Genomic DNA, 19,733 nt, shown 5'->3' on the forward strand with positions numbered 1-19,733 from the left:
ATTCAGTTGCTGTCATGTTAGATAAACATGTAGTTGTGCATTTAGGCTCCTGGGTATTTGTATCCATCCTCCCAACATGCAGTGTTATAAAATGAAACGGAATCCAACAATAATGTTGCAGTATTTTGTCTTATTGATTTTCAAGTGTATCTTCTGTTATTTCTCTCCACTTTTTGCATATTCCTCACTATTTTATTTTATCAAGAAGACCTCTGGGCTATCAGATATTTCAGAACAGTTCACCTGAGCGCCTTACCACAAAATATAAACTACATCAAAAGTGTTTTCTAAAGGATGGAACAAAAGAAACAATCTCCTACTGATCGAAAAATGCTTTATGAACAAAACTTTTTGCAGCTGAAATGAAAAAATAGTTTCAGCCATTCAGTGTTCTACTAAAAATATCGAAACACTTACTGATGTACATTTGAGAAACACGTAAGTGTAAATTATTCAGTATGGCTCTGCTTTTCTAACAAAGACATACCTTAACCATATTATAAAACATATGTTAGCAATATGCACTGTGGAAGTAGCACCCATTAGAACTGATGGGATGCAATGCATCTATTCAGAAAAAAAAAACTTTAAATGGTTAATAGCACACGTCTTGTAAAAGATAAACAAACAGTCCTTGTTATTTTTTGTGACTGAAAACAATTGCCTTATTGTTTTGTGTACTTAAAACAGGTTTGGAAAAGGCCATTGAGAAAATGGGAAAATATTGAATATGACATAGCTTTCTGTTGCTTTCTCAGGAAACATCTGAGAAAGTGAAGAGATTCATGACCAGGAAAATTCATGAGACAGGAAACAAGCTATTCTGGAAGACTGCATTCAGTCTTTTTATTCCCTGACATATATGTTAGGGAGACCTCTGTCTTTTCGTCAAGACAATGACAGACAAGCATACAGCACAAAGTTGGAGGGGTCCACATTTCATACAGCAGGTTTATAGTGAAAATGAATATTAATCATAAGATATGAGACAGGTTTGTCCCACAATGTCGATCTTGTTTCAGGGATATGGTCTTCATGCTAGTAGAATAACAAGCTACAGGTACTATGGTCAAAAATAAACCTAATTACTACATATGAGGAAGAAAACGTCTACACAGGAAATGGGAAATCAAGCTTCTGGAACCATATGTCTCAACTGTACAAATTTTCGCCGAATGTCCTGATTGTTGCCTCATATTTTTGGTCCGTTTTTCATAAATCTGCGGTTTTCTAGCAAATTAGTGGCAAATCATTAAATATTAAAGTTAGAAAATAACAACAGACATTTGAGTTTCCGACTTCATACCCTTCAGAAAATTCATCCTGGGGATGTGGCTAGGATGAGCATAGAGTAGCAGCAGTTTATTTCAGTTCTGCTCCTTCAGAACATTATTGATAAGATTTTTTGAAAACAACTATCATAATTCTGGATTTTTTTCTACTAAATGACTCTTTAGGACATGTATTAGGATAATATAAAAACAATTTTTTTGTAAATCTTGATTTTTTTTCCTGTCAAAACAACATTGATAAACTTATCTACATCAGAAGGCCAGATGAGTTCACTAAATCTTCACATCAAGAGACAAGTCTTAAAAAGGAATTACTATCATTATTAACTAACATTCAAATAGGCAAAATGGACTGGAAACTGGATAATTTTAAAGACAAGTGTACTCAGCAAAATGGACACATTACACATTACTTGTTACAACAGAAAAGACAAATTTCTGGTATTGAATCACACTGAATGATATGGACAACAGGATACAGGAGGGGGAACATAGTATTGAGTTTCTCTTAAAACAAAATACACTTCTACAATCAAAAGTAGATGACCTTGAAAATAGGTCACGTCAGAATAATGTTGAATTTTTGGTCTACCTGATAATATAGAGGGAAATAACATGGAGAAGTTCCTGTCTACTTGGCTGCCTGATATCCTAGAGCTCCTGGAGGCATTTTCATATGGTATTGAAAGAGCCCACAGATCTATGGTATCTTCTAAAAATAAAAGTAATTCCATAAAATCTGTCATCGAGAAGTTCCTGTCCTCACATGATAAGGAAATGGTTTTAAAAACTGCATGGGCAAAATCTCGAATTAAAATACAAGACAATGTCATCTGCTTTGACAATGATTATTCTTCTACTGTAATTTCTAAAAGAAAGATCTTTCTACCCCTAGTCAAAGAACTAAAAAAAAAAAAAAATCAAATAAAAGCTCATTTGTTATTCCCTGCAAGAATGAGAATCTTCTATTAAAATGGATCAAAAACATTTGAAGACCTAGATTCTGCTATATCATTTATAAAAAAATAACAAAATTTTGAACAGGATTGAAGAAATGGAGTGGGCTAACTCAGCCTTAAAAGATTGGCTGATAATGGTGCATAGAAATCATTTGACCCTAAAAAGAAACTTAAAAAAACAAATAACAACTAAATATTCAGCTATTACTACAGTTCTGAAATGTCCCTCATATTTCTTCTTTTCAATGGACTCTACACTATAAAACATAAAACTTAACAAATAAGATAATCTCTTTAGAGTTACTTGACCCTTTATGTCGAAGGAAATGAAATTGGATTCCCAGGTGAGCTTAATTATACTGTTTTGTTGTTATTAAAGTTTTATATTTAATTTTTTGAAGATGCAGTAGTTTTGGCTTAATGTATCTCTGATTTATGGTCTAGGCAAAGGGTTGTATCCTTGCCAAGTTTTTAAATAACACTATAACTTTGATACAGTCCATTTTTTAATTAATCCTAATGAAATTAAGTTTTGGTTGCTTATTACTGTAACAGGATACATGCAGCTATGTGTTTTCAATGCTTGACTAGATTTGCGAGTATTGCCACTCTCCTAGAAAACATTTGTGGGTGTTTATTTTTTCATTTTTTAGTCTGATTATGTCTAGTGTCTCTGAGAATGATGTGCTGAGGTTTTTTTGCTGTTTGTTTGCTTTGATTAGTGGGTCGGGATGGCACTAGATGGATTGACTGAGCTTCGCTTAAGAGGTGGTTTTAGTAACCAAGAGAATTCTCCTTGGTGAAACCTTTTGCCAGTTTGTGTTTTGGATTGCGTCCTGTACAGTGGTAGATAGGGTGTATTGTGTAGAATGGTTAGGTTTTATTTATTAAGTGGTTGGTTGGCGGTATATTAATTACTGAATGGTTCATTGGTGGTGTTTTTGAGACATTGTGGGTCTTCTCTCTATGCCCTGCTCTCTTGTCATACTCCTTTTTGTTTTGTTTTGCCTTGTACAAATCTGCTTGTTGGAGATGTCTCATGCCAGAATATCTTCCTTAAAATAAAAAGAAGAAAGGCAAAATACACTTACAAGTTCCTGCTGGAATTCCCTGTTATTTGTTTTTCTAAATCCAGCCAGAGACACTGCATGCAGCACTTCCTGTGTCAAGTCCATCCTGTGAGAAGCATCATCATGCAAGCGCCGTGAATGAATGACCTCTGACCCCAGACTTGAATATTTGCACTGCATTTGGAATGTTTAAACGCACAAGTTTTTATTTTTTTTCTTTCCCAAGGATACAGTCTAAAAAATCTCAAAATAAGCTTGTTATGTACTCTTGACATACACATATGCCACTCTAAGCTTTTATTAGCATTGAATTTGTTAATAACTTGATAACACAGGAAAATACTAAGCTGTTGCTTGAATTAAGATATGAGCTTCCTATGTATAACTGATTGTTATTTAGCCAACAGCTTTTCCATTTATGTTTCAGTTAACATCTTTCCCTATTGTCAAGAATAATTAATTTATGACAACTAGCAGCAGTGTAATGACCTCTATTTGTCTTTAACATCCTGACTCTATATTTCACTATTACATTGTTCACACCACCAAAAAGAGGACAGAAAGAGAAGAGAGGAAGAAAAGAAAAGGGAAAAGAGATATATTTGGTATATGTCAACCTTAAGTTAATTAGTCTATTCTATAAAGCTGTATATAGTGAAGTTAAATTTGACAAGTCTGGCAACCAGTTTTTCAGTTATAACCCATCAAGAACTTTTTTTGGTCTGAATATAGCATAAATTCTTGATAATATTCAGAACTACATTACATTTCTTTTCCTTTTTCTTTGAATAGCAATAAGTAATCATACATGTACACCTAAAAAAAAGGAGTTTCAATACTAGGATTTGCCTTCCTGTAATGGTGGGCCTGTTAACTAATGTATTATTCAGTTGTTAGTTTATATCTTATATATATTTGAATAATGATTCTTTCTTAGAATGATATAATTTACATTTTTGGCATAGTTCATAGGTTCATCTGTTCATAGGCCCAAGGGCCTACGTAAGCCTAGCCAACAAGGTTCCCTGGCTTACGCCACCCAAGAAAGTTATTTTCCTGTGCCACTGTCGAGCAGAGACACAGAAGTGATCCCCGGGGTGTATTTCCTATTTCCCATCCACTCATCAAGATTTTTCTTGAAGAGTGCTAATGAAGAACTTTGCTTGATATAGATGGGTAGCTTGTTCCAGAGTATAGGAAGTCTCTGGGGCAGGAATCTATCCCTCCAGCATGTCCTGTTTATTGTGGTGACAAGGTTTAGGTCTCTAGAGCGTGTAGCTCGGAGGGATTGGGATTTTTTAGGTGTAGCATGTCCAACAGCTCTGGGTTTGACATAGCTTTATATGTTAGGCAGAGATCACCTCGGAGTAGGCGATATGCTACGGAGTAAAGCTGGAGTTTTTGAGGTGATCAGTGTAGGGCATTTGTTTGAGGCCAGTAATCCTCTTTGTGAAGTACTTCTGTGGCCTTTCCAGCTGCTGCAGTTGGTTGATTTTATAACCTTTCATAAACTGACACATGTATTTTTTGGGAAAATATTATACACTTTATTCAGGATACTTACAGCAAATTTGATTCTGTTATTCCTAGTTAGAATTATAAGTGTGATAGGTTACTAATATTTTATTCCCGCTTTATTAGAATTCTCACTCTATTGATTAATTTAAACATTTGCTTACTCACAATTGAGATTAGTTAACTTTCTTTTACATTACAGCAGTCATTTTTAATAGGCTGTAATCTATTCATAGGTGAATGATGTTCTTTATTGTTTAATGTATTTTATATAGTTCATTCTATCTCTGATCTCTGAATTTAGCTACTTTTTGGTTTCTAGAAATTATTTCAGGTTGTGTTTGATATATCCTTTACTATAGGATTATGACAAGAAGCCATACTTTTATTAAGTTAAATAACATTTTAATAATGACAGAAGCTGAATAGATGTTGCTACTAGAGCGAGAGTTAATTTGAGTGATAATATGTCATTCAAATTAAGAGTTTTAAACTCCAGAGGGGATTGGGTTGTAAATAATGTTATAAGTTTAAGTTATATAAAATTTTCATTATTATTCTTACTAATGTTCACTTTCCTTTTTAAGATGAGAAATACTTTAAAAAACTTTTTTTTTTTGTTTTATTGTTCCTTTTCAATAATGAATTAATATTTGGTATTCCTTCTAGATCATATAGTATAATATCATATAGGTCAACTTCTTGTATATACACAAACAAGTCTCTGAATGTCATTAATAAATGGTATCTCAATCAATATTAATAGTTTAAATAATCCCAGTAAAAAAGGAAGTCTATTCAAATATCTCAAATTCCAAAAAGCCCAACTGATATTTCTACAAGAAACCTATTTATTATCTGAAGATGTACCCAAGATTGATAATTGATCATATTCTTTATTAGTAAGTTCAGAACACACTTGAAAGAAAAGTGGAGTGGCAATTTTATGGAACAATACTCTACCCTTGCCCAAGATATATGCAGTTTATAAAGATAATAAAGGAAGGTTTTGTTCTGTTATTATAGAATTAAATAAAACTATATACATTTGTGAATATATATTGGATCCCAGGAATTGGAATTAGTACAGTAAAACAACATTTAGATCAGATTGTACAATTCACAAAAGGAAATATAATACTTGCTGGAGATTTTAATTGCATTTTAGATAATAAAGATTCCACCACTAAGGGTAAAAGAAGAATTTCTGCTTCTGCTAAATTATTAAAAGATTTTATAGAACTACATCTTCTGAAAGACATTAATAACTTTGCTGATCGAAATTCTTTGTTTTTCACTTTGTATTCTTAGAGACATAATACTTATTCAATAATAGACAGAATCTTCATTTCCAATGATTTAACAGATGCTTTAACTTACACAAAAGTAATTATATGCCCTCTATATGATCACAATTCTATAATCTTTGAATTATTAATTAATCCTAAACAGTATATTCAAAATAAAAAAAATAACTGCTTACATTACAAAATTAAATGATTTTAAAGAATTTATATCTTCAGAAACTCAAAGCTTTATAGAACTTAACAGTACTAATGACATTTCCAAAGTATATGTTTGGGATGCTCGAAAAGCATATCTATATGGGAGAATTTTAAATTGGTATTATAAAAAAAGAAAGTTGTGGGATAAAGAGTTGCAAGATATATAACTAAAGTTAGATAGTTTAAAGCTCAACTATAAGGGGGATAAAGACATAAGTGATAAGAAGAAAGAAATTCTTTGAATAACAAATACCTGGACATACTAAATCATAAAACCATGATTAATTTAGAAAATTTTAAACTAATCAACTTCTCTACGAACCCTGGATCATTAAAATTGTTAGCTAACAAAACGAAGAGATTAAATATATTTAATCATATTAATGAAATATTTTCTCCAAAGAAAAAAAAAGTTGTTCTCAGATTTACATAATATTTTAATCAAATTTAGAGAATTCTTCCTTAACATTAATCAGAAACCCAATACAACTTAATCTAAGGATGGCATTAAAGCTTGTATTAATAAATATACTAAAAAAAGATTATCAGAAGAACAAGCTATGATTATAAATAAATCTATATCTTTTAAGGATATTCAAATGCAAATTACCAAACTAAAGCAAAATAAAGCCCCTGGTAATGATGGTATTATCATAGAAATTTATAAAATATTGCCAAACAATACTCTAAAATTACTTCATCAAGTTTTTAATATCACTCAGAATAATAATATGATCCCCCTTCCTGGAAATACACTTTTATTTTTCCAATATTGAAATCCAATAAAGATCCCACCAAATGTTCCTCATATAGTCCCATCTCCCTGCTCAATACTGACTATAGAATGTTCATGTCTATACTTGCAGATAGATTAAAAGATTTTTTATGAGTATTAGTAGATGAAGATCAAACAGGTTTTATAGTAAATAGAAACTCATATGGCAACATAAAAAGAACTTTAACTTTGATTGAATCAGTCAAACATTTAAATAGAAATCTTACACTAGCTAGTTTAGATATAAATTGTGCCTTTGATTCTATTAACTGGGATTACTTATTCATTTTACTGGAAGAACTAAACTTTACTAATAATTTTATAAATCTTATTACCCAGTTATACAATGGTAGTCAAGCTTATATTAAAATTGGCACAGATATATCTCAAAATATCCTTATTATTAAGGGTACTAAACAAGGATGCCCACTATCCCCTTTATTATTCACATTAATTATGGAACCATGGGCAAACTTAATAAGATGGGATAAAGATATTGCAGGTTTTAAGTTAAATTCTAATGAGTTCTCTAAAATAAAAATGTTTGCTGATGACATCCTTCTTACTCTTGGTGGTGATAATTATTCTATTAATGCTTTCTTTAATGATATGAATCACTTCCAAAATGAATCAGGCCTAAATTTTAATAACAATAAAATGCAAATTTTATTAATTGGCCCAAAGAAATTTAATTTACATGAAGATTTAAGAAAATATTTAGCGCAGTCTGAACAAATACTTTATTTAGGAATCATAATTACTAAGAATATAAAACAGCAAGAGGTTCTCCGGTTCAATCCTTGGCTGGGATGCCTTCTGCGTGGAGTCTGCATGTCCTACCTCTGGTCGCATGGGTTTCCTCTGGGTGCTCCGGTTTCCTCCCACATCCCAAAGACATGCTGAAGGTGGATTGGACACTCTAAATTGGCCCTAGGTGTGAGTGTGTGTGTGCCTTCTGTGGAAAGTTGGGCGCCGGGCTGGTAACTCGACACTGTAAAACTCCACTGACAATCATGAGGAGACAGGTGATCCGCTGTGGCAACCCCTAACCGGGAAAAAGCCAAAAGAAGAAAAAGAAGAAGAATTACTAAGAATATAAAAGACATAGTCCAAATTAACTATAACAAACATCTTATATTAATAGAAACCCTGATTAAAAAATGGAATAAAATTCCTTTTTCAATGGATGAAAAACTGTCAATCATCAAGATGATTCTCCTTCCTAAAATACTTTACACTATTCAGTCCATCTCTTTGCCTCCCCCAAACTCAATAATCAAGAAAATCAATTCAATGTTCCAAAAATGTTTATGTTTCTTACAAATCTAGAATTCTGTTGACTTATCACATGAAGAATTGTGACAATGGTGACATTGACTTGCCAAACATGGAATTTTACAAAATTGATTTAAACTATTTCTCTTCTTATAGATTTTGAATACCAAGTGAAATGGAAAAAAAATGCTTGAAACACTAACATATGATACAACAAAAAATGATAAGTCTCAGAAGTCAAATTTAGTAAATAACTCATTTATTCGGATTATAAAAGATTATTTATCTATCTTTCCTTCTCAAAGTTTTAAATGCAACTGTCACTTCTTTTAATATCTTTTAGAAACATTATACTCAAATTTAACTTATATAAGGATTGGTTATTTCTTCTTTTCCCCTACCATACACACAAGGAGTTTTATTTTCTTCTGACTATGCAAAAATGACCTCCTTTCAGCAAAAACAATTACTGTTTTGGTATCAAATAATGTCAAATAATGAACTGAATTCCATGAATAAGCTTAAGGTTGAATTTAAATTTCATGCACTTTCATGGTTGAACTTGCAAGAAGGAAGAGAATATATCTTAAACAATATTGAATCAATGCCCTTTTCAAATAAGAGAACAATACCTAATTTAATATGTTACATGATAGTATCAATACAACATATCTCCGCTACAAAATATATATATATATATATTTATATATAAATCAATTAAACTTGAGTTAGATGTATTTCATGACAAATACTGGAATTATTATTCTTTAATAAACAAGCATCTGCCTTCGGATAATGATAAATTGAATATATTAAAATCAGCTAGTGTAACTGCCTCATCACCTAAATGGAAAATATTTACATGGAAATGTTTATATAGGGCTTTTATTACTCCCCTTGCCATAAGTAAATTTAGTAAAACTGATGTTTCATGCTGGAGATGCAATAAGGAATTGAATGCAGATTGGTCTCACATGTTCTTTGATTGTATTGTTTTGGAAACATTTTAGAAAGATATTAAGAAATGTTTCCATAAATCTTTACTGATAACTTCAAACTACCCAAATCACTTGTTTTATTTAACACTCCGGTTCCAGCTTGTATAAGGAAAACTAAATACCGTTTGATCTGGTCCATACTTTCTGTAGCTAGGAAAACAATTACAAAAATGTAAATCTAACTCCTCTCCTTCTGTACAAGAATTTAAAAAATTACTTATTGAAGTTTGTTATTTGGAAAAGTTGACTATCAAGTTTAGATCCTCCAGGAATACTACAATGTACAATTCTTGGAACAAGATTCATGATCTGTTAGGTAAATAATTTGATAATTCTGTAAATAATAAATGTCTATTATTTTTCTGCAAAAAAAATTTCATCCTAATGCAAAACCTGTTATTCTATCAACTTCAATAATTCAAAATTGTCCGGATTTTTGCACTTTTGTCCCACTTTTCCTTATGGCTTTGTCCAGATTTCTTGCTGTGAGATGTGGAGAGGTATGTCTGGAAATTCATTAGGTTGTAAGCTTGATAACTTCAGTTATGAAGTTTTTAATGCATATTTGTAAATAAGTAAAGCAGGAAAGAAACCAGCTGGTAGCATAAGAAACATCAGGCAAAGGAAGGAGTACTGGTTAGGATAAATACTGAATATCAGGTAGAATGAGATGAAGTGGATAAATGAAGCAGCAGGGCTATAGTGGGAAATAGGAAAGCAGAGTAGATGTTTGGAGAAGAGACTAGAGTAAAATCATTAAAAAGATTTTAAAGAATGTGAATGGTTAGCAGCCATTAGCAGTGAGGAGGAAAACGTACTCAAGGAATAATAGTGCAGTTCATTGACAACTGACAGTCTGAGCAAGGAACACTGGTTGTCTGAAATTAGAACAGTAATAGTAATCTAAAGTTTATGCAGTGGTATCACTTATATTTTGATAAGTAGCACTATCATAGTTTGGACACACTGTTTGCAGTAAAGCAGAAGACAAATTTCCCCACTTCAAAATGAGCTTTAAATGTTTAAATTCCTAATGTTTTATATTATTGTTTATATTATTCTCTTGTCCACATACATTCATAGGTTCATAGGTGCGTACTAGGCTAATGGCCCTGGAGCCTTTACAAGCCTAGCCCATAGGATTACCCTAGCATCATGCCACCCGATCTTAGTTTCCAGTGCCTCTGTTGAGTAGAGTCATTGGAATGATCCCCGGGATGAATTTTCTATTTCCCATCCACTCATCAAGATCTCTCTTGAAGAGGGCCAGTGAGGTGCTCTGCTTGACATGCATGGGAAGTCTATTCCATAGCATGGGCAGTCTCTGGGTTATGAACCTGTCCCTCCAGCATGTTCTGTTGATTGTGGTAATGAGATTGAGGTCTCTGGAGCATGTGGTGTGGAGGGATTGGGATTTCTTTAGATGTAGCATTTCTAACAGAGCTGGGTCAGACATGGCTTTGTAAGTCAAGCAGAGATCACCTCTAAGTAGGCGATATGAGAAAGAGAATAATTGGAGATTTATGAGTCTGTCTAAACAGGACAAGTGTTTAAGGCCTAGGATCCTCTTTGTAAGGTACTTTTGTGGCCTCTCCAGTTGTTGCAGGTGTCTAGTGAGGTACATGCCAAATGAGACATTTTACTTGATGATTGGCCTAATGAGGGAAAAATAGAGGGAGACAATGACCTCTTTCTTCCTGGATGCAAAACCCTTAGTAATGAAATGTGCCACATAGAAGGACTTTCTGACCAGAGTGGCAGCATGATGGTTAAAAGAGAGGTTGCTGTCAACCTGTGTTCCCAGATATCTTATAATGCTTTCTATGTGGGCTACCATCGATGTGGTAGTTCATGGAAACTGGGTTTTTTCCCAAATGGGATGATGACACATTTTTTGGCATTGAGCTTAAGGCCATGGTTCTGACACCAGTCATTGGTCTCAGTGAGGCCTTTCTGTAGGATGTCAACATCACTTGGGGAGTTAATAATGGCTCCCAATGTGCAATCATCTGTGAACTTTGTCAGCCAGAGTCCCTTTGCGTTGGCAATCTACTGTCATTGTGTTTGGTCCTTTGGGGGGGGGGGTAAAGTTGGCACTGAATCTGTCAGCCAGTATATTGGCAATATCTGTTGACTCAGTAAAGGAGGTACCATTGTGCAGTAGCTCAGAGCAAATCTGGGTATTGTCGTGGAGGTTCTTTACATAACTATAGAAGGCCTTGAGGTTATCTTTGCTATCTGCTGCAATTCTGTTTTCATAGCTAGCTTTAGAGGATTTGATGATGAATCTCAACTTTTTGTTGAGGCTGATAAGGGACTTTTTCCAGTCTTGGGACATCACCTTATTCCGCATCAGTTTCCTTCTTCTATTGTAGAGTTTGTTTATGGAAGGGGACCACCAGATTGACTTCCTTTTTTTGGAGGATAGCATCTTGGTTCTATTGGGTATGGTGAGATCCATGCATTTGTGTAATTGTCTGTACAGTGCAATGGTGTAAGATTCAGCAGTCATGCAACTATTTTCCATTTGCTTGGGTGCCGTGAAGCCACAGTGGTGCAGCGGTAGCAGTGTCGCCTCACATCAAGAGGTTCTCCCATTCGTTTCTCTGCTGAAGCGCCTTTGGTGTGGAGTCTGAATGCCCTCCCCACGGTCGAGTGGAGTTCGAAAGGCAGATTAATTCCACCGAGAGGTTAGGAGACATAGGGAACTACATTGAGAAAGAAGGAGGAAAATGGATTATTAGATTACAAACAGACAGAGGCCATGGGTTGAATGAGAGGGTCTCTTTAAAGCCTTTTCTCATAGACCGTGCTTTGAAACATTGATATTTAGACTATAAATAAGGCCTTATATAATGATCATTGTTTCATCTGTATATGTATACATGCTTTTTAAGCTGTCAACAAGCGTTATAGTTGTCAAATATTTTTAACTAGGTATTAAATGTGTCAAGTGAGATATATGTAAGTATTGGCACTTTAAATTTTAACTTGGAATTCCTATATAGGATTTTTATTGGTTGTTTCAAATGAGAAACAGTATTTAAATGGAGCTTTTATATAATGTACTTGAAAGTCTGATGAAGCGTTCATGGAAACGCGAAAGCGCTTACTTTATTCTGAAAAATAAAAAGTTTTTAGTTTTCTAGTTTGTCAGTCTGCTTTGATTGTTGTGGAGTACCATTCATTCTTCATTTTTGGACTGTCTTTACTTTGTTTGGAGGTACCTTACCCACTTGGTGTTTCTTTTCTGCACTTTGTGATCAGTGTTCTACCATGGTTAACATATACAAATGCATAAATAATATAAATTAAATAACAAAAGAAGGAATTTAGATGTCTTGCCTCACTTTTTATTGCCCATAAATATCTCTCTCTAATTCTTGTTGTCATTTTCCAAGTTAGTACCATCCCAATTTTCTCTTTTTCTCCACACTTGTACTTCAGTCTTACTTTCTTAGTATCTTCTTCTGTTCCATACATTGTTACTAAATCTCTCTTAGGTTTTTACATTCATATACTAGGCTAATGACCACTAGGGCCCTTATAAGCCTAGCCATGCAACCCAAATGTGACCCACAAATTTGGTATATAGAGAGAGCCTCGGTCCATTAGAGTCATAAGCAGCAGACCAGAGGTAAATTTCTGATTACCCAACCATTGGTCCATATTGCGCTTAAATAGGGATAGGGTGAAACTCTGCTTCAAATGGATGGGGAACTTGTTTTAAAGAATGGTAATTCTCTGAGAAACATAGCTGTCTCTCCAACATGTCCTATTTATGTCACAAGCAAAATTGTGGTCTTTTAATCTGGTAGTTCTATTTGTTTTGCAGATGTGCAAAAGATTCATCAAAACATGGTCTAGAGTCTGCCAGGGAAATATCATCTCACAAAAGTCTGTGTGATACTGAGTAAAGAGGCAGGAATTTGAAATGATCAGAGTAGCACATTGTATTTTCTCCCTGTATTCTTTTTGTAAGCAACCTTTGTGGACATTCCAGTTCCTACATGTGTCTGGTTAGTTACCTAGTGATGGGGCAATATACTGTATGATGGGTCTAATGAGGGCTGAGTACAGAGGTATGATGACCTCTCTGGACCTAGCTGTCATGTCATTGCTTATACAATGAGCAACACAGAAAGATTTTCTTACTGTCTTGGACACATGTTTGTGAAAGGCTAGGTTACTATCTAAATGAGTTCACAGATCCCTCACTAATGAATCAACTTTTTAGGTTGTTTTGTTGATGACATAGTTACCCTGGGTAGCTGATTTCTAAAAGCTACTATAATCCATGGCTTGGTAATTGATTTTTAAGCAATGGCTTTAGCACCAGTCATTTGCCTGTATTTGAACTTCCTGAAGGGTGTTGTTATCTTGGGTGTATTCAATGGCAGCTCCCATTTTGAAATCATCTATGAACTTGATTAGTCAGAGGCTTTGACATTGGCTTTGAAGTCTGAAACAGATACATAAGAGTAGTGGTCCTAACCGAGAGAGCTGGGGAACTCCACTGGTGATGTACTCTTTGTCGAGGTGGCCTCACAGATTCTAACCTCCTGGGTCTTGTCAGTGAACCAGCTAGCTATCCAGTGGGTTTATACATAATAAAGAAATTTGGAGCGCAGTTACTTATATTACCCAGAGTACTAAACATTTATTACATTACCTAGAGTATTAACCCTTTATTATATTGCACAGAGTACTAACCCTTCTTATTTTTATTTTTTTTTCTATCCTCATCTTCATCTAGTCAAAATGCATTACTCTGAGCCAGTCTACATGTGGCTGGAAGGCAAAATAACATTGCTGCTGTCTTAGTGACTGAGAAGTTATCAAATGGGAAGTTTAACTTGCTGTGATATTAAAAAATAAGTAATACAATACAGAGATGTATGAGTTGTATAATGAATCTGATGCTGAATTCATGTCAGTACAGTGTATTTATTCTTACGAAAGCCTTGTAAAAGTATAATCCTACATTTACCAATGTGTGTGACTAGAGTGAAAAAGAGTACAGAGAATGATTCAGGTAGCAAGATAAGTGTCAATCATTGACGATTAAATCTTGTGTTTAAAGACAGCTTGAGCCAGTCACACAGGGATTAATGGACATTAGGCCGAGAGTGCTCTGGTCCTTGCCATATTATACCAAGACTTAGCACACATAGGCCATACTTCTCAGTGAAAAGATGAGGTACTGCTGAGTTTATTGATGTAGATGCAGACTTCTGCTGAGTGTAGAATGGTGTCTTTTTTTTCTTTTGGTTAGTGAGCCTGGCGGATCATTGGCTTTGAAGTATTCTATCTGCATGTACAATGGTTACAGAATACAGAGTTGCATATACAATGATTTGAATTATATTAGGTTGGATGATGTGAGCACAGCAGCTGTGTTTTTTGTATTGTGAAAATTTAGAAGTCATTCTTTATGACCCCCCAGTATGATACCTAAAGGAATCTGCTCTAATTTTGAAAAATGAGAGAAACCTAGCATTATTTATCTTTCTTACCCTACACATTTCTTGTGACCACTTAACTTTCAGAGATTAAATGCATGAGTAAAAACAAAATAAATAATACTCTCATCTTGATTGCCTAACAGGCCAAGTAGTTTTTCCATCATCGTAGAAGGATTATTCATTTATGGATTTGCTGACTTTTAAGGAAGAATGGATGTTTAACATCACACAGTGCTTTGGGTTTAGTGAGTGTATTAGCAGCTAAATTCATTATGCTCTGTTGTTGGGTCCTTCAGGGTTAGGATAATTTCATTCATTTATTTTCCATTTATTATTTCAGCTGCAGCTGGTTTACCCATTTCTGACCAGAAAAAGTTGTTTATTAATACAACATTATATTATACTTAGCAGTATGTTGCTTCCCCTGTATATGTTTTCCACAGTAGGCTTTTGAGTGACTGAAGTGCAGATGAAATCTATCTTGCTCAAAATGCTCTGATCAAAGTTTTACATTGTATCCCTGTTTAAAAGAAAAAGTAAGGTACCATCTAAATTCACCACAGATTCTGCAATCTGTTGTAAGGCTGGAAGGATGCTCAGAAGGTGACACCTAGGTCTGGTAGCCAAAACTGTTTCCCTGCTAGTAGACAGATGACCTGCAATATGTTTGCCCACCTTTAGACATCTGAAGTTCTTGCTGTTCAGAAATGCCAGTTCACTATTAGTACATGCGTGAGATAAAATGGGAGTAACTTCTAGCAATTAGCCTCTTTGCTCTCTGTATTGTGCTACTGACTATAGATACATGCAATGCTTTTGGTAAGACTTCTGGTTAAATGCTACCATATGTTTAAAATAAATGATGGTTCTGAATGACAGGTTATTAAAAAGTGTAGGCAGGATCATCTTAAGCCTTATGGAAATGGTGTGTCCCCATGTCACCACAAGAAACTCTCTACAGTAAGGAAATTGCAGAACTACCAAGATAGTGAGTCCCAATGGTCCAGAGCTTTATAAGAAAAGTATTTGGGTTGGGAGGGTGGCCTAATGGCTAAGGTGTTTGCCTTACAAACACAAGGTGCAGGGTTTGAGTCTCACAAGGGATAATTGGCTAGGCTTAAAATGGCCCACAAGGGCAGTTAGCCTAGTACTAACCTATGAACCAGAAACTGGAAGGTTTGTCTTGGGGATTGTGGATTGTCCTATCAGATATTATTTGTTTAGCCTCCCACCCTTTATTTTCTAGCTTCATCACTGTTTCTGAGTTATAATAGCCAAACATTTCATTTCCTGGTTTCATGCAAGTCTTTTCAAATAAAGTCATTAACCTTCTAGGATAAAATTGCTTTTCTATGACCTCCTGCATCATCATATTTTTGCTGGTTTTGTATTGTGGAAGAAAGTGCTTGATCTTTTTGTATGGAGAATTGGATGTTGCTTGACTTTCATGTATAGTGCTTTAGGTATATTCCTCAGCATTTTATGAAGCTGAAGTGTTTAATTTTATGTCCTTCCTAATTAAAAGAAAATAGTTTCTGAAGTAGCATTTAGAATAGAGGCATGAATTGTCACAGCTGAAGTTATAAATATATTGCTGATTCTTCAAACAGATTCAGTTATTGAGATCAGTTTGTTTGCCTTCTCTCAATATTTAGAGAATATAATGTAAAATAGACTGCAGTTACCAGTTTTGTTTTCCATCATTGTATGTTTGCTCTTACGAGCATGATCTTACTGAGCGATACAGAAATAATTAAATGTGTATTATATTAGTCTAACATTATTCAGCATATGTCTTTGACTAAACTCGGATGCTGCATGCAGCATACAGTCTGTCAGCTGTGTATCACTTTCAAGACTGGAAGTTGTGGACTGTTGCAATAAGTTCTTTCAGAACACATAACATTTATAAAAGCTGTTATTGGTGCAAGGGCCATATCTGTAATGTTTTTATGTTTTTATTATTATTATTATTATTATTGTTATTGTTATTATTATATTCTGTAAATTTTTCCTTTCAAAAGTAGGACTGTTAGTGCACAGACACGAGTGAATACTCACTAGAGCCCAAACTTGCAGTCATCTCTGTGTCTCCCAAAAGGTTAATGGAGGAAGGTATGTGTGAGAATGTAACCCATGAGCAATTAAAATACTCTTAAGAGGATTATCATCTAAGTAAATGCCTTATGTTATCAGAATCAAGCTTCAGATAACTGATTCCTCTTGATCTGTTTGCTTTTTGAAAGAAAGTGTTCACCACTAAGCCAGCTGCTATCAACGTAGATGTTAGACTGTGTTAACTGACCTTCAACCTCCAATGAATTATTATGTTATGATAATATCTGATGCCCTGAATTAGAAGCTTGTTATTGTTTACTTTGGGTCTTATGCATGTGGTCTTGTAGTTTAAGCACCAACAGCTATAATTTGAGCCTAATTACATTCATACTCATTGCCTTTGTTAGCCATTTGTGGTGTAGTTAATGAACAGCTTGGGTTGACATTTGAGCAAATAGAAGTGTCAGCATACAGAGGTTGAAGAAGTCAAGGAAACACATTTACTTTTCACTGGCCTTGCATAAACTTGGGAAAAACTCACTGTATTGCAAATATTATTCTGCCTGTTCTAATGACTGGAAGCACTGCATATAGCAAATCAAACAGTAAAAAAATCTCTTAATAAACTGGACTGCTTGCTTTGCTTATCCTGCCTTCAGCCATATCCTGAACACTACTAAAAATGATGTTGTTTCATCCAGTGGCATTATTATCAATTATATACCAACAACCCACTTATTTTATTGAGAATATTAGTTTCTTTTCCTCACTGTCTATAATGGACTGCAAGTTAATGATGATAGCTAAATAAGGTGAGTTAATAAGAGTTTTGTTATGTTCCACAGAGTGCAATTTAAACAGATCATACAAATGCTGGCACTAATTTTAAAAATGAAAATATAGTCTAAACCATTGTATATGAGTTATTTGTTATAACAATTTTCAAGAAACAGCTTTGGTCCCATAAGCAGCATAATAGATCCCTAGGTAGTATATCCCTGCATTATGTTTACATTGACTCAGTATAATTTGTAGCTATATACTCAAAACATTACTATTTCTTATTATTTATACTGGGCATAACTTAGCTATTCAGTGTGTATGCCTTAATATGATAATATGATGCCCAGTTTTGCATGATACTGTTAATAGTAACATTATTTTAACTTGACAACTAACAAACTAGCCATTTTGTATAACATGCTATTTTCAGGCATACATCAAATGTCATGCCATTACTGTTTGTTCTGCTATGTCATGTTAGACAATATCAAAGTTATGTAATAGCAATAAATGAATGGATGAGTGAAAATATACACAGTGCAGCAGTATATGCATATATAGGGACACATGAGAGATGCAGCTCTGTAAAACATGTTCTCATACTCCTGTATGTACCTGAACATCCATCAGTTGAAGATGGTCAGCTACAGTGTATAACTCATTTTCTGGTAAGAGAATAGATCTGCCCTGTGCCTTCTGTATCTTGCAACATCTGTCCATCCCATACCCACCACATCCAATCTTGTACTAATGATAATCATCCTCAAACAGTAGCAAGAAGTGTGATAGCTCTGCTTTATGGGGTGTAGGTTGTCTCCGAACTGATATTCGGGAGTCCTTAAGTATGATACTGTTATAGTTCTTATCCTATCAAAACTCTGACAACAGCACTGTATTGAATATTATGATGGATAATAAACTAATCCCAAAATAGCTAATTATATTTTCATTGTTATAATCAGTCAGAAGCGCAAGAGCTAACAACTGTGAAAATGTCCAAATTTGGAGGTGGGATCGGTGCACCGAGCAAGGAGGAGAGACTTAAAGAAGCAGCTGAGATCCACTTAAGGATTGGTCAAATCCAACGATACTGTGAATTATTGGTAGAACTTGGGGAGGTGAGATATACATTGTTTTTATAAAATGCATGTCCATAAGGATTAGTGGTCCTGAGAAACATACATGTAAAGCTATATAACAATGAGAAAATGAACGTCATATTACTTGGCATATATTTCTTAAGAATACAATTTTCATAAGAATTAAGATATAAAAGATATAATAGTATTCGCTTTGCATTTTGAAAACAAAATTATTAAACAGTGTTATCAACTGATATTTTTGTTAACAGCTATGGAATTTTGTTTATTTAAATATTCTTTATTGAAAAAAGAAAGATAAAATGCTTTTTCATAGGTTCATAGATGTTTACTAGGCTAATGGCCCTGGAGCCTTTACAAGTCTAACCCATAGAAGTGCCCTGGCATCGTGCCACCCGACGTTAGTTCCCAGTGCCTCCATAAAGTAGAGCTACTAGAGTGATCCCCAGAATGAACTTTCTATTACCCATCCACTCATCCAGATTCCTCTTGAAGAGGGACAGTGAGGTGCTCTGCTCGACATGTATGGGAAGCCTATTCCTGAACATGGGCAGTCTCTGGGTGAGGAACCTGTCCCTCCAGCATGATCTGCTGATTGTGGTAATGAGGTTGAGGTATCTGGAGTGTGTGATATGGAGAGATTAGGATTTCTTTAGATGTAGCATTTCTAACAAAGACATGTCTGACCCAGCTCTGTTAGAGATGCTACATCTAAATAAATCCCAATCCCTTCAGCACATTCTGTTGATTGTGGTAATGAGGTTGAGGTCTCTGGAGGTGTGGTGCAGAGGGATTGGGATTTCTTTAGATGTAGCATTTCTAACAGAGATGGGTCAGACATGGCTTTATAAGTCAAACAGATAGCCTAGTACCTACCTATGAACCTATAACCTATAAGCAGAGATCACCTCACCTCTAAGTAGGTGATATGAGACAGA

General features: G+C 34.5%; 1 protein-coding gene across 1 annotated transcript in view; it reads left to right on the plus strand.

Annotated features, from left to right (window-relative positions):
- Positions 1-19,733, plus strand: part of WDR17 (WD repeat domain 17) — a 1,021,977-nt gene that overhangs the window by 536,524 nt on the left and 465,720 nt on the right. Inside the window, exon 17 of the mRNA XM_044062517.1 lies at positions 18,658-18,813. Within this exon, the coding sequence (XP_043918452.1) occupies positions 18,658-18,813 (156 nt within the window). The remainder of the gene's footprint in view (positions 1-18,657; positions 18,814-19,733) is intronic.

This window comes from Protopterus annectens, chromosome 2.part1 (genome assembly GCF_019279795.1).
Source record: "Protopterus annectens isolate FY-2018-M chromosome 2.part1, PAN1.0, whole genome shotgun sequence".
In the NCBI taxonomy this organism is placed as follows: Eukaryota; Metazoa; Chordata; order Ceratodontiformes; family Protopteridae; genus Protopterus; species Protopterus annectens.